This window comes from Rhinolophus sinicus, chromosome 14, assembly GCF_057876585.1.
Source record: "Rhinolophus sinicus isolate RSI-liver-muscle chromosome 14, RSI-T2T, whole genome shotgun sequence".
Lineage (NCBI taxonomy): Eukaryota > Metazoa > Chordata > Mammalia > Chiroptera > Rhinolophidae > Rhinolophus > Rhinolophus sinicus.
Window position 1 is genome coordinate 14,548,326 of NC_142514.1, and position 14,511 is coordinate 14,562,836.

At 58.1% G+C, this 14,511-nt stretch overlaps 1 protein-coding gene across 16 annotated transcripts in view; it reads right to left on the reverse strand.

Moving 5' to 3' along the window:
* Positions 1 to 8,133: 8,133 nt before the first annotated feature.
* RAP1GAP (RAP1 GTPase activating protein) overlaps positions 8,134 to 14,511 on the reverse strand; it is a 63,795-nt gene continuing 57,417 nt past the window's right edge. For 9 of the 16 annotated variants that reach the window (XM_088790427.1, XM_088790422.1, XM_088790415.1 and 6 more), the window contains 7 exons: positions 13,928 to 14,037; positions 12,823 to 12,936; positions 11,325 to 11,448; positions 10,257 to 10,359; positions 9,800 to 9,903; positions 9,581 to 9,619; positions 8,134 to 9,167 (listed from right to left, as the gene is read on the reverse strand). In XM_088790427.1, the coding sequence (XP_088646553.1) occupies positions 9,611 to 9,619; positions 9,800 to 9,903; positions 10,257 to 10,359; positions 11,325 to 11,448; positions 12,823 to 12,936; positions 13,928 to 14,037 (564 nt within the window). In that variant the 3' untranslated portion in view covers positions 8,134 to 9,167; positions 9,581 to 9,610. The remainder of the gene's footprint in view (positions 9,168 to 9,580; positions 9,620 to 9,799; positions 9,904 to 10,256; positions 10,360 to 11,324; positions 11,449 to 12,822; positions 12,937 to 13,927; positions 14,038 to 14,511) is intronic. The other 7 variants (XM_088790425.1, XM_088790423.1, XM_088790419.1 and 4 more) reach the window with 3 other exon arrangements.

Consider the following 14,511-nt stretch of genomic DNA (forward strand, 5'->3'; position numbering starts at 1 on the left):
AGTAAGATGGTGGCCTTGCAAAGAGCTGGAGGAAAGATTTTTCCCAAGCAGGAATAAAGCAAGTGCACGCTGAGGTGGAAATGAGCTTAACAGGCTTGAGGGACAGAAGGTGATGTGTCTGAAGCCCAGAGGAGGTGGGGCCTGTCGTGCGGGAGACCCTGCTCGCTGCGCCATTTGTCACGCGGGGTGTCATGCGGGGTCTCAGCTCCCACTCCCCACACAAGAATGCAGGATATAGTGAGGCCAAAAAGGAACACCCATGGAGCCATAGGTAGGGGAGTCACACCACTATAGTCTCACTGGAAGCTGGGTTCACAGGACATGCGACCTACTGTCCGCTTTTCTGCCAACCGACGGACTCTCCTTGCTAGCTACAATCCGCCGTGCTAGCTGCAACCCGCGCTTGCTAGCTCAGCCACCATCTTCTTGCTAGCCCCTATTTTTCTGCTAGCGCAGCCACGGCAGTTATATTAGTAGCCAATGGCTCACTGGTTACAGCTGACGGCCAACTAGCCACAGCTGATGGCCATGCAATCACAGCTGATGGCCATTTACTACCTGAGCCAGCAGCTTTCTATGTGAGGCCGAGAGCCTGGAAACTGCTTTCTGGGGCTCTGTCCCCACAGGCCTGTGGGTGGGTCGGGGGTGAACAGGAGCTGTATCGTATGGAGCACAACAGCGGCCCGCATCTTCTGTCAGGGGAAGCCACTGGAAGATTAGACGCAGGGAGAGACGGGATCAGGTTATGCTTTGGAAATATCACTCCAATAGAGGGCAGTCTGGAGGCTTCCTGTTGCTGGGGTGGAGGTGGTGGTGGCTAAGACCCGCTTGGTGCACTGGTGGCGAGAAAGAGCTGGATCCCAGACATGTTTGGGAGTTGAAGCCAGTGGGCCTTTTCTGATGGACTGAATGTGGGAGCAGAGAACAGAGCAGAATCAGGGATGTCCCCAAGTGTTTGGCCTGAGCACCTGGGTGGATGGAAGTGCCGTTCATGGATGTGGGGGAGGAGATTCAGGGAGAAAATAGAGTTGGTTTGTTTGGATCACGTCAGCTTGGAGATGCCCACTGACTTCCAGGTGGACATACTGGTGGGGAATCAGGAAGAAAAGGCGTCTGCAGTTCAGAGGAGAAGCCCAAGCTGGAGATAGAAAGATGAAGGTCATGATGGTGTCTGAAGCTATGGGGCAGAAAGATGTGACATGCCCAAGAAAGCCAGTGGCCAGGTTTTGAACTGGAGTCTGTCAGACTCCCAAACCCATAGGAGCTTTTTCCACTCCAGCAGGTGTTCACCTCTGGGAGCTGGGAACAAAGGGGCTTTGTCTGAGGTATAGGGGGGCTACAAGACTGGGGGGCAAGGAGAAGCCCCTGAAAATGAATTTGGGAACAACTAAGATCCTTCCAGCGCGGGCTGCCACCTCCCAACTATAGCCTGTCCAGCTGAAAGAGGCCTTGTCGAGCATGGATTTCTGTCCGCTGTCCATTGTACAGATTGGGAAACTGAGGTCCAGAGAAGGGCAGGGCTGGGATCTAGGTACTTTGTCTGATCTCTCCACCAGCCTCTAAGGTGGGCTCCTATCCGAACCAACTCAGTGGTTGAGTTGAAACCATCCAACAGTGACATTCCTGAAGGCGGGGTTGTTTCTCGAGGCCCTCAGATGGAACTGGGGGCTAAGGTCTTTCCTCCAGGAATCCCCCCAAGGCAGCGGTTACCTCAGGCCTGCCTCCACCTGCATCCAGCCGATCCTCGGCCTTCAGGACCCCTCTAGGTCCCTGGCTAGGCAGCCTTGAGTCTGGTTCCAGTCATGGCTCTTACCCTGTAGCCAGGATCGAGCCCCCCCCCCCGACACCCCTGGCCTCTGCCCAGACCACCCAGCGCCAGGGCCTGGTGGAGCCTGGCGGGGCCGGCGGGCAGTGCTCCCAGGCTGGCCAGCCGTGGTCTGGCTCCGCCCGAGGGGCTGTGGCCTGGGAACCACTAGCTGTCTCCTCAGGGAAGCGGCTGGGATCTCCAGAACAAACAGAATAAACCGCAGCCTCCCCCAACACCCCCCCTCCGGCCACACCCCAGGAGGGGCGCTGCCTCTGACCTCCACCGACACCACCCCCCATTCTCCATACTTGACCAGTGGAGAAGGAGCAGAATGGCTGTGGTCACGTGTAGATGAAGACGCTGTGATTGGGAGGCTCACATGATCCCAGGCACCCCCTCAGAGCCCCTCAAGGGGGAGGTCTGACTGAGCTGGAGTGGGGTACAGCTTTCAGCCTCAGGCTGAACAAAGCCCTGGAATCAAACAGATCTGGATTCTGCCATATCCTAGCTGAGGGGCCTTGGGCAAGTGACTTCACTTTTCCGTGCCTCAGTTTCCCCTTCTGAAAAATGGCCCCAGTAGTCCCTGCCTCCCAGTGCTGTGGTGAGATGACCTGGAGTCCCCTGGAAAGTGCCTGGCTCGGGCACGGCACACAGTAGGTCCTCAAGGGACATCAGTCCCCAACTCATCATTGGCTTCATGGGAGCCAGAACAATCCCAGGGGATTCCTGGGCCTGGCAGGGCAGGCAGGGACAACCTCGCTGATTCAGACCAGCTGGGAGATGGGGGAGCATCTGACTCCACTAAAAGCCGCAATTAGAGCCCAATTTAAAGAAACGCTGTGTTAGTTCTTCCCAGGGCCGATGTGATTATAGGCTCAGAGCTAAACCGTTACTAACAGGATGACATAGAGAGGCCCCTTCCAGGGCACAGCAGGGTGTCCAGCCTTGCTCCTTTGCTGTACAACTGGGGAAACTGAGGCCTCGAGCAGGAGGGGACAAGCTGCAGGTTAAAGCGGAGGCAGGCCCAAGCCCTGCCTCCTGCGGGCCACTCCACGCTCTGGCCCACATCTTGCTTTTCTCTGAAGGAGCTGCATCTAGAAGCTAGAGTCACCTTGAAGGAGCCGACATTCCTTGAAATGGAAGGATGGAGGCTGACATGGCTGAAGCCCCAAGAGGAAGTGGTACCTGCCAGAATGGCCTCAGTGTGACACTAGCCATGGAGCCAGGGCCTTGGGGCCAGATGGCCACTCCCTGCCCAACCCACGGGGGCCTTGAAATGATACTGATAGCAATAATAATATTATGACGGCTCTCTCTTCTGAAGCATGCACTGTGGGCAGGCATACTCTCTCATTCTCCCAGGGGCCTGCCAGGGAGCTGCCTTTGTACACCCCCCACACACTGTACGAGCGTGACTGGGTCCCAGGTGTTTCTACTTGCTAAATCTGGCCACCCAACCCCACAGAGAAGGGGAAACTGAGATTCTAAGTGGTCAGTGACTTACCCAAGGTCACACAGGGAGCCAGCGGCAATGCTGGCCCTGGAACAGGTGTGTTCCTCTTGGGACTAGACGAGGTCTGGAGCGGGGTCATCTCAGTGAGCCGTGACACTTGAGTGAGGGAGTCAGCGAGTAAGAGAGTGAATGAATGAATGAAAAGGCTGTTAAAGGGACTCTGCCCTTGGGGAGAGGTGGGCGAGCCACAGGGCTTTCCACAGTTGCCCCCTCCAGGGAGACTCCTGAGATTAACAGCCTGCAGGAAAAAGCCCAACTTACCTGCCCCAAAGTAAGGATCCCCAACTTTCTGGGTCCCAGGAATCCCCCTGGCTGTCCAAATGCCCTCCTCCCCTCCCCCAGAAGGACCACTGAGAACACCTCTTTGGCCTGCCCCCGCCCCCTTAGTCCTGACCAGAAAAGCCAGAGGTCACCCTGGCCCAGACCTCACCCCTACCTGCAACCTTGCCCAGGTGGAACTCCAAGCTGGGATTGGGGTCTGGGGTGGGGTGGGATAGGGAAGAAGCTGGTCGGTCTCCCCTCGTCATCCCCTTTGCCCCTCTCCTCCCCCTCTGCATCTCACTTTGGGGGGCGCCTGGGGTGGGGCAGGGCACTCTCCTATCAGCTCCAAGGAGCCTGGGAGGTGGGGTGGTGGAGCCCCCTGCTGGCCAGGTGGCCCCCATCCCATGGGGGGCGGGTAGGGAAGGTTCTTCATTCATTCAACAAATATTGATGAAGCCCCTACTATGTGCCAGGCCCTGGGTTGGCACTAGGGCTCAGCAGAGAACACACACAGACCTTCCTTCCTGATGTCTATGGTTCCACTGAGGAGGTGACTGGTGTCTGTGTGTCACGTGCCCCTCCATGCCCCCGAGGGCTGCCCCACCTTGGAAAACAAAGCTCCCTGTAGGCAGAAGCTGTGCCTCCCCCATCAGACTTGGGTTTCCCCAGGGCATGGCTGTGACATTCCCACTAGGCTTGGGCTCCCACGGCTCGAAAACCTGACGATCCTGAGAAACCTCTCCTCTCACTCCACAGCCTCCCTTGACAGGGCTGCCAGATAAAATATAGGATGCCCAGTTAAATTTGAATTTCAGATAAACAAGGAATAATTTTTAGTTTAAGTGTGTCCCAAATATTGCATGAGGTATACTTAAACTAAAAATTATTCCTTGTTTATCTGAAATTCAAGTTGAACTGGGCTCCGTGTGTTTTCTACTTACTAAATCTGGCAACCCTACCCCAGAGCTCATTTCTTCTGTCACCTGGCCTGGCCAGATGGCCCAGGTCGTGCCTGGACATGGCCCCTGCCTGCCCAGTCGCAGCTCCTGTTGGCCCCCAGGACTTCTGTCCTCCCCCCACCGTGCCCAACCTGCAATCCTAGCTCCCAGGTGGACACCTTCCCCCATCTGGCATACGCAGTCCAGCCTATAGGACTGTCAAGAATGCTACTGGGCCTCCTGCATGATGGGCCCAGGGAGAGGGGGGCACAGAGCCACAGCTATAGAGAAGGACTGTGTGTATTAGAGACTGAGAGAGAGAGAGACAGACAGAGATAAAAGGCCAGGGAGAACGAGCAGATAGAGACAGTAGGAGAGAGCCAAGACAGAGAGAGACAGAGAGCTTAGGGACCCCTGCCCAGAACTGCTTCAGGGAGACCTGATGTCCCAAGTGCCCACCAGGGCTTGCCATGAGTGGATCGGGGCAGAGGCTGGGCCCCGGGGCTCAGAGCTCTGGACAGACAGGCCCTGGGAGTCAGCTCGGGGTCTCCTGCCCTGGTGGTCAGGGGTGGGCGTCCTCCCCAACCCCTGCTGCTCTCCCCTCGCCCTGCCTCCCAGGGGCAAACACAGGGACATTCATGGCTTCCCAGAAGGGCCCATGGGGAAGCCAGAGTGGCTTTTAAAATTAGCTTCGCTAACCAGATCTGGTTATTTCAGGAGGCTCCGTCCCTGGCTGTCCCCTTGGCAGGGCGGGTGCAGGGAGGGACCTCCACATTCCAGGGTCCCTGGTTAAGCACCCCTGTGGCCTGAGCAGCAGAGAACGTCCAGGTCCCAGTCCCCTGGTACTGGGTGGGCCTGCGCCTGTGGCTGTCTCTTTGGCAAAGTGGCCCCAGGGTAAGCCATGGATGTCCAGGGACAAGCCAGCTGGTGGTGGTAGTGGGGAGACAGGGGAGGACCCCTCCTATTGGGCATGGGTTCTATGCCAGGTGCTTTAGAGACCACGACAGCCTCCTCATAGCAATGGGTAGGGCGCTGCCCCCATTTTACCGAGGAGGAACAGGTCCCAGCTCTGACGCCGGGAGATGGAGATGCCGGGTCAGCCTGGCACCCAAGTCCCTTCACGGGAGGCCTCTTGCCTCCTGCGTCGAGAGAAACCTCTGGCTGCTGTTTCCACCACCAGAGTTATTTCTAAGCAGAGTCCAGCACTTTCCGGAACCTGGTGCCCCCCACCCAAGCCCTAATTCCAGCCTTGGGGCAGTGTCCTGGCTCGCCTCCCCACCTCAGAACCCAGGGCGAGCATGGAGCTGGCGTGGGCACAAGAGAAACAGCACCGGACACTTTGATCCCAGAGGCCAGACTCGTCCTCAGCCTCCCCCAGCCCCACCTTGGAGCCTCGAGAAGGGTTAGGAAGGGGGAGCCCGGGCTGAACCCAGCCAGAGGCCTGCCCTTCCCATAGTGGGGACTGGCACAACCTGGGCAAAGGCAGGTACTGCTCACCAAGCTGCCACAACAAACCCCGGAGCGGTGGCTCCGCTGCAGGTCAGAGCCGGGGGATGGGGCATATCATAAAGTAAAGGGATACAAGTGGGGGTGCCCGAGCTCTTTCATAAAAGGGTCATCACACCCAGTAAAACCAGGGAGCTGAAGCTCAGGGAAGCAACTGACAATCATCCATCCCAAAGCCTACATCAGAGGTCTGGGTCGGGCCGGCACCAGTGACTCCATCCTCCACCCCGAGCGCTGACCCCACACCTTTTGATGTGGGTTATGGATGTGCTCCTTAGTCATGGCTCATCACCGCCCGCCCCCCTACACTCTATTTTTGGTGCTCACCATGGGCCAGGGCTTCACCAAGAACTTTATGAAGTATCACCTCACTGAATCCTCACATCAGAGTACCAAGGTCAGGATTATTATCATTCCCACTATACAGATGAGGAAACTGAGGCCCAGAGAGTCAACGTCACAGAGCTCGGTGAATGACCTCAGAGCCAAGCTCTTGACCTTGGTGCTGAACTGTGGCTGCTGCCCCTTTGGGGTGGGCTGGGAGGGGACAGGTGAGAGACTAAGGCAGAAGAGTTCTGAACAACCAGGACCGAGGAGAGAGCATGAGGTTTAGAAAACAGGGATGAGGCTGAGCGGGGGAGGGGACTGGGGTTAGGAGGGGACCCACTGAGCCCAGGGCAGCCTAGAGCCAAACTGAGGTGGGTGGAGCAGGGGTTTGGTTGTGAGTCACAGTCCCTGGGTGGCCCCAGACATCTGAGGGTCACAGAAGGGCACTGTCAGGAAAAGCATGGCAACCTCTGGGGGATACTCAGCATTGTCCTGGGGAGGGTGTGGGGACTAGTGGTGGGAATGAGGTAGGGTGACTGCAAAGCTGTCGGGAAGGCCAGGGCATGGTTGATCCACTGGAATCTAATTCTGTGCCGACCCCCAAGCCCAATAGCCCCCAACTGACCCCAAACCTGTTCTTCCTCCCCATCCTCCTACATCAGAGAAGACAACCCCCATTCACCAAATACCCAGGCTGGACCCCTGAGAGCCTCCTCGATTCCTCCCTCAGCCCCACATCCCACCAGGACCTTCATCCAGATGCTAAGACCTCCCAACACCTTCCAGGCCCCCCTCTGTCCCCAACAGTCTCCCTAATCTTCCCCTCCCTGCCCTGACACAGTCCAGTCTCCACCAGCAGACCCCACTTCTCTTTCTATGGCACTCATTTCAAATCCTCCACGGCTCCCCGGGGCCCTCAGCACAAAGTCCTAGCCCCTTGGTCTGGCTTTCGAGTCCACGTGGCCTCTGGCTTCATCTCTATCCATCTCCCTGTCCCCTCCATCGTCACCTTCCCATCGTTCAGAGCCATTTGCTACCTTTCCAATTCCACTCTCTCCCCTTCATACCTTTGTATCTGTAGTCCCCTCCCCCAGGGACACTTTCCTAAGCCTTCCAGGATGCTCAGGTACCGCTGCTCCAGTCTCCCCCCGTGCCTCCCTCATCCAGGCTGGGCCCCCTGCTCGTGTGCACCCATGTCACTCTAACTGCACTGCACTGTGAGCTCATTCCAAGCTGAAGGGACTCAGCCCCAACTGTCTAGGTAAGTGATCCCTCGTCGCCCCCTGGTGGCCACATAAGGGAAAGTCTTGGCTTCACTAAGCATGCGCAAAAAGGAAGTTGATCATTGAGCACCCACTGGATGCCATATGTGTTTGATACGCACCAGCTCAATGAATCCTCCTAACAAACCCTCGCGAGAGGTACGATTGCTCTTGATTTGCCATTTTACAAAAGTGGAAACTGTGGCTCAGAGAAGTTAGTAAGTTTCCCAATACCATCCAACTAGCTGATGGTGCCAGGACTCAAAGCTCGGTGTGCGATTCAAAGCCACGTTCTTCTCTCTGTGGAGAAGCGGACCGGGTGGAGAAATGGGCGGCAGCGCCATGGGAAGGGAGCTATGGCTGGTGCTTACAGAGCCCATGGTTTAGCCTTGGACGTGCCCCCAGACCCAGCAGCTCTGATGGGGGAGGCGAGACAGGCTTCCCCTCCACCTTGGTACCACTGAGACCCGTCTGGGGTCACTCGGGCAGGGTTCCCGCAAAGCCAGGTCCAACTCAGGGTACAATAGTGATAAATAGAATTTATTTTGTACAACTGTTACCAACATACACACGGCCACGGGGCTTCCAGAACGGGTGTTGGGGCTGGAAGGCTGGCCTTTGACGTGGCGCCTAAAAAGTGTGGCCACACACACAGGATGTGGGCTCACAGCAGCTGTGCCAGGCTGCCCCTCCATGGGAGTGGGGGGGCGCAATGGCAAGACCTGTTGCTCTAGACCAGCCGAGAACTCTCAGCCTGGAGTGCCCAGAACATGGGATGGCAGGGGTGAAGCTGGATGCTGGCTGAGGAGCCAGGTAGGGCCCCCTTCCCACAAGGGGGTCACTTGTCTGTCATATGGAGGCAGTGGACAGGGCATCGGCAGATCTTGGTAGAGCTTGAGGGTCCAGGAGGGGCGACGGGAATAGCCAGCCCCTCAGCCCACCTGGGGCCCCAGGGAACCATGAAGCAGGTAGGGTGATGGGAGGCCCCTGAGAGGACAATCCCCCATTCTGGGGCAGGTACATGGAATCACAGTCTTTAGTGACCTCTGAAATAATCTTGTCCATTTATAGCAGAGGCGCCCAGAGAGGGAAAGGGATTTGCCCAGAGTCACATAGCAGAACCCAAATTGAAAGCCAGGACTCGACTCCCAGCCCAGTGCTCACTTCACCACATCTCACATCCCACTGCTTACAGGCTCTGTCTGCACTGAGATATCTCAATCTCCCCCTCCCATCTTGCTCCCCAAGTCCAGAGGGGTACCAAGGTGTGATGGAGGGCCCATGTGGGGGCAAGCCAGGCCTGGAGTCCTGCTTCAACGGATCACTCCCTGCCCCAGCCCGGCCCCCCAGCCCAGAGTATGGGGGTGATGCCAGCAGCTTCCCTGTTCCCAGATCTGGATGGCTCCACCCTGCAGAGACAGCCCAGACAATGGGCCAAGGGGAGGGTTGGGGAGACAGGGGGCAGCCCACAGGCTGATGGTGCCCTTGGAGGCAGAGGTCCTGTCTGCCTGGATTTGACACAGCATCTTCACCTTGTGCTTCTGTGGCCTCGCCTGCAGGACAAAGGGGGATGGAGGCACCACGAAGCAGGGAGACAGAAGCGGGAAGGGGCCATTCTTGGCATTCCAGACTCGGGGTCTTTCCATCCCACTGGGAATCCCCCAGGCCCCTCCCTCCCAGCAATTCCCAGGTCCCTTCCAGGCTCCCATCAAATCCTCCCAGCAGCTCTCAGATGGAGGTGAGGCAGCATTTATTAGCCCCAGTGCGCAGATAAGGAAACTGAGGCCCAGAGAGGGGCCAATGAACTGCCCAAGTCACCCAGCATCGGAGTGGCAGAGCATTTGAACCCAGATACATGGCTCTCAGCCCAGAGAGGGGACAGAGGAACAGGGAGGAGTTGGCCCATCTCCCCACCCACCCACTCCCACCCTCTCCCCACAAACAAGAGCTGAGGGCTGGGTCTGACCTGCTCAGTCACCTTCCGAGAGGAACCTGGCTAACAGCCCTGCACAGAGAATGGCGGCGAGGCAGGGGACAGGACAGATGACAGCGGGGAGCAGGAGACACAGGCAAGCAGAAGTCACTGGCTGTGCCCAGACCAGACGAGCCCAACCCCTCCTGGCCTAGGGGGATCGCTCGGTCCAGTCCCCTCCCCTGGTTCCCCGCAGCGCTGCGCTGCACGTACCAGCTGGGGTGTGTGCTGCTCAGCTGCTTCCAGCTGGATCTTGATCTCCGGACATGCAGGGTCCCCCAACTTGCCAGCGTCTGGATGGGATGCCCGCGAGGGCCCTGGGGAGAGGGGTAGGAGGGAGCCACCTCACTGGCCGCACGGGGAGGCACCAGGGAGATGGGCATGGTCGGCACTGGTGCTCCCCAATCCCGTCAAGTCCCTCTTTCAGGGAGCCCCACCCTAATTCCCTTCTTTACCTTCTAGTCACCCTCCAAGACCCTTCCAGAAGCCACCAGCCCTCCAAGCCGTCTAGTCATCTTAGGCTGGATAATGACCCACCCACTGTCCCATGTGTCACATCCCCACCACCTGGGGCATGAGAAGTGGTCTTTACTCTCTGTGCCCGGCTCTGTCCCCCTCCTACCACAAGAGTGGCCCTGCTTGGAACGGGAAGCTGCCCCTGGCCTGGTACCTGGGGAGCTGCCCCCACTTGTGGTGCTGACACTGTCCTCCAGCCATGTGCTATAGATGAAGGAGTCCCGCTTGTGGGGCGTGCCTGAGGACGAGATGCTCTCCTGGGAATGGAGGGAGGAGAGAAAGAGGGAGGTCAGCCTTCAGCCATGGCACAGGCTTGGCTCCCCTCTCCCGCCAGGCCCCCTCTCCCCCACTTCAATCCATAATCCCCCACCCTTGTTCCCCTGCAAAGAGGATGGGGGCCCAGCAATGCCTGCCCCTGGGAGGCCACGGGACAGAGTGGAAACAGGTACTAGGCATTCCCACTTGTTCATTCAACAAACATTCACTGATATTTTCCTGGGCCAAGCTACCGAGAGACACCGAGCACGGTCCCTGCCCTCAGATGGCTCCAAGTCTGGGAAGCCAGAAGGACTATGAAAAGACTATTATAATTCTAGACTCTGCCCCATGGGGCAGGGCCTGGGTCTGCACTGTAGCTGCAGCACCTGGAACAGTACCTGGCAAGGAACAGGTGCCCACGACATGTGTGTCAAATGAGGAATGACAAAGGGTGCTAAGGGCAAAGCCCAGGGGTCTCTGAGAGCATAAGGATGGGTTGGTAACCTCCCTGACTAGCAAATCAGGGAAGGCTTTCAAGAGGGGGTGATGTGAGGCTGAGCCAAGAAGGATGAGTAGGAGTCAGTCAGACAAAGGGGAAGGAGGAGGCAGGAGAGGGTTTCAGACGGAGAAAACAGTACGTGCCAGGGCCCAGAGGAGTGAGCCTCCGTATAGGAGACGGCAAAGGAGTGCAGAATGGCTGAGGTGGTAAGAGGCTGAGGAGGGAGGGAGGGAGAGAGCGACTAGATCTTCAATGGTCTCAGAGATTGGGTTCTCTTGGGGGTACACTGGGAGCCATGAAAGGCTTCAGAGTAGGGCAGAGTTATTCTGCACTATTTCTTTGGGCTGGGTCCCCTGATCCCATCTCAGCCACACCCGGGCTCATACTCCTACCCAAAGCGTGTCCAGGAACCAAAACACCCCCCTTCCAGGCCGCTATGGAGAACCCCAGTCCTGGGCCTCTCACCAGGCCGGTATCGTCCCCGTCCACACCCTCTGTCTCCTCCACCACGCTGGCGAAGCTGCTGGCACTGGACGAGGAACAGGAGAAGTCCTTCAGCACTTCTGCTCTCTGGGCTGCTGTGTCCGCTCTGCCACAGACAGCACCCCATCAGCCAGCACCCACTCAGGGCCCCTCCGGGCCCAAGGCCCCAGTCCCTGCCCTCCCAGCCAGGGAGGCCCGCCTGCAGCCAGCCTGGCACCTCGGGGGTTGCTTTATAGCTCCCTAGGCCTCCGAGCCTCCTCCTGCCACTGTCCTTCCTAAATGTGGATCAGATCATGTCCCTCCCCTGCTCCAAACCCTCCCACGGATCCCCAGTGCCCCAGACAAAGCCTAATTTCCTTGGCTTGGTGCTCAATAGTAACTATTAACAATACTGTCATCCAGTGCCCATCTGCTCTGTGCCAGGCACCGTTCTAAGTGCTTTTACCTGAGTTATCTCATTGCTCTCATTAATAGACCCATCTGACAGATGAGGAGACACCGAGGCACAGAGAGGGTAGGCACACAGCCCCAAATCACCCAGTTGTAGGTGGAAGAACAGGCAGGACCCAGGCCTTCCAATTCCACAGGCTGCTCTCTTAGCCCTCTCGCAATTCTGTTCCATGCTCGGGCCCTTTGTGTCTCTTGCCTGGAGTCTCACTCTCCCTCCAACCCCAAAAGGAGAAAATTCATTTTCAAAAATCAGCCAACGGTCCCCTCCACAGGGAGGCCCTCCGTGCTTCCTCCTCCCATGGTAGGTGAACCTCCCTGCTCTGGGTCCTGCGTGCCTTGTCTCTCATCATCCCTGTCTCCCTTTCCTGCTTCTCTGTTCACCTGCCTGACTCTTCGGCTCAGGCTGAGTCTTCCTGATGCCCCCAGAGCCAGCACAGAAGGGACTCAGCCAACAAGTGCTGAACAGAGGGGCAGGCTGCTTGCTGCCCTCCCTACTTCCATTCTTGTCCTGACCCTTCATGTGGGCCTGGCCCCTCACTCACTTGACTCTGATGGACTACCCTTCTTTCTATCCTTCAGGCATGCCTCAGGGCCTTTGCACGGGCTGTGCTTCTTACCTGGAACCCTCTTCCCTCTGCCATGCCAGGCCTGCAGGGCTGACTCCTCACTCAGCTCTCAATTCGAACCTCACCCCTTTGTTAATATCTTCCCTGAGTGCCCATCGAACCCCCTTACCACCCATTCTTCACCGTATCCCAGCTTTGTTTTCGTCCAACCATCACTATCTGGAAATAGCTCATTAGGTGATGTTACACTGGGCCATCCCTCCATGAGGCAGGGCCATGTATGCCCAGGTCGCCGCTGTATTCCAGCGCTTGGCAGCCAAGAGTATGTCAAAGGAAGACCTGAGAGAGTACCCAGGCCTCGCCAACGCCCTGGCATAGCAGTGGCAATGCTACTGGCCCAGGCGGGGGTAAAGGCTGAGCCCGCCACCCACAAGCCCCCAGCCTGGCGTGCCCCGAGCCCCAACCTGTTCTTGGTCGTGGGCATCTCTGGGGAGCTCTGAGTAGAGGAGTTCTCTGACTTGGGCTCCTGTGAGACGTGCCCGCTGTCTGGGGTCTTCTGGCCAGCCGGGGGGCTCTCCCTGCGGGGCACACGGGGGCAGCAGGGGGATTCAGCACTGGGCCTCGCATCAAGGGTAAACTGAGGCTCAGGTGGTGAGAGGAGGGCATGGGCACCTCCTGCCTCATACTCATACCCTATATCCTCAGGGGCCAAGCCCAGAGCAGTCTCTGTGGTTCCCTGGCCAGGCCTGGGCAGGCACCGTGGAGCACCTACATAAGACAGGACACCCCAAATCCTCCTCTCCACGGGAGCAGGTATAATTATCCCCTGTGATGCATCAGGAAACTGGAGTCCAGAGATGGGAGGGAACCTGCCCAGGTATGCACAGCTAGGACTGGCAAAGCCAAAACCTATTTGCAGGATTTGCAGGATTGTGGGCCACCGTGGCCCTGAGGACCGTGCTAGCACCACTCTTGAGCCTCAGTGCGCCGACCACCCTGCTTCACATGCACTGCACCAGACCCACAGCAGCCCCATGCTGTCAGTTATGTTCTTATCCTCATTTTTCAGACTGGGACAGTGAGGCTCAGAGAGGTACAGTGACTTTCCCAAGGTCACACAGCCCCTGTGTGGTCTAGATAGGACTCACACCCAGGAACTAACCTCTGCTTCCCAGAGGCTGCCCTGCTGCTAATGGGTGTGCTGCCCGTCCTGCCCCCACAGATGCACTCACCGACCCCCACAGACCAGGCCCAAAACCCCAGCTCCACCCCTCACTGGCTGTGTGACCTGGGCGAGCCCCTGAAAGCCCTGACCTACAGCACCCTGCTGTGCAAGGTGTGGAGCCCAGGGAGCCAGCAGAACTGCTGGGTGGGTAAAACGGGTCACGATAGGTGACGAGCTAGCCCTGGTGCCTGGTGTACAGCAGGGACTTGACCACACAGCTTTCACGGGAGGGGGGCAGAGAGGCAGAGAGGTGGGCACTCCCTCCTGCCTGCTTTGCTTTGCCACTGACTGGGAGTCAGGAAAGGGGCTGGAGGAGACAGACCCAGCCACCCTGCTCCACCCACCTCTTCTCCTGCACCTCCTGTATGTTCTCGATGCCAATGGCGCTGCTGCGGCGTGAGCCAAACGGGCCCGACTTCTTCCTCGTGGGGCTCTTTCCAGGGACAATCAGTGACTGCAGGGAGAGGCCCCAACTCAGTGCCCACCTGTCCTGGGAGCCCTGATGCCCCCCACATACCACCATGGGCCCTGCTGCCCCAGGCCCTGAAGCAGAGGCAATGAGCAAGGAAGAACAAGAGAAAATGTCCATTTCCAGAGAAGTCCTCCCAGTTTACAGAGAGGGAAACAACAGGTCCAGTGAGGGCCAAGGCCCCCCACCCTGGATCACACAGCAGGGCTGGGCCCAAGGGTGCTGGCAGCCACTCTGGGCTGGGATGGGAGGAGGCCAAATCCTCAGAATGGCTCCCCACCTCCGCCCTCCCCTCCCCTCCAGTGGGCTTCGTGGGACCTGCAGCCGAAAGGCAGTGGGAAGAGAGTGGGCGTAGCAACCCACGCCCCTGCCCCATGCCAGCTCTGCCCTGTCTCAGAATCTCCAAACTGTCTGGGAGAGGTTCTGAGCCAGCAGGTGGCAGATAGCCCCCATTTCCGT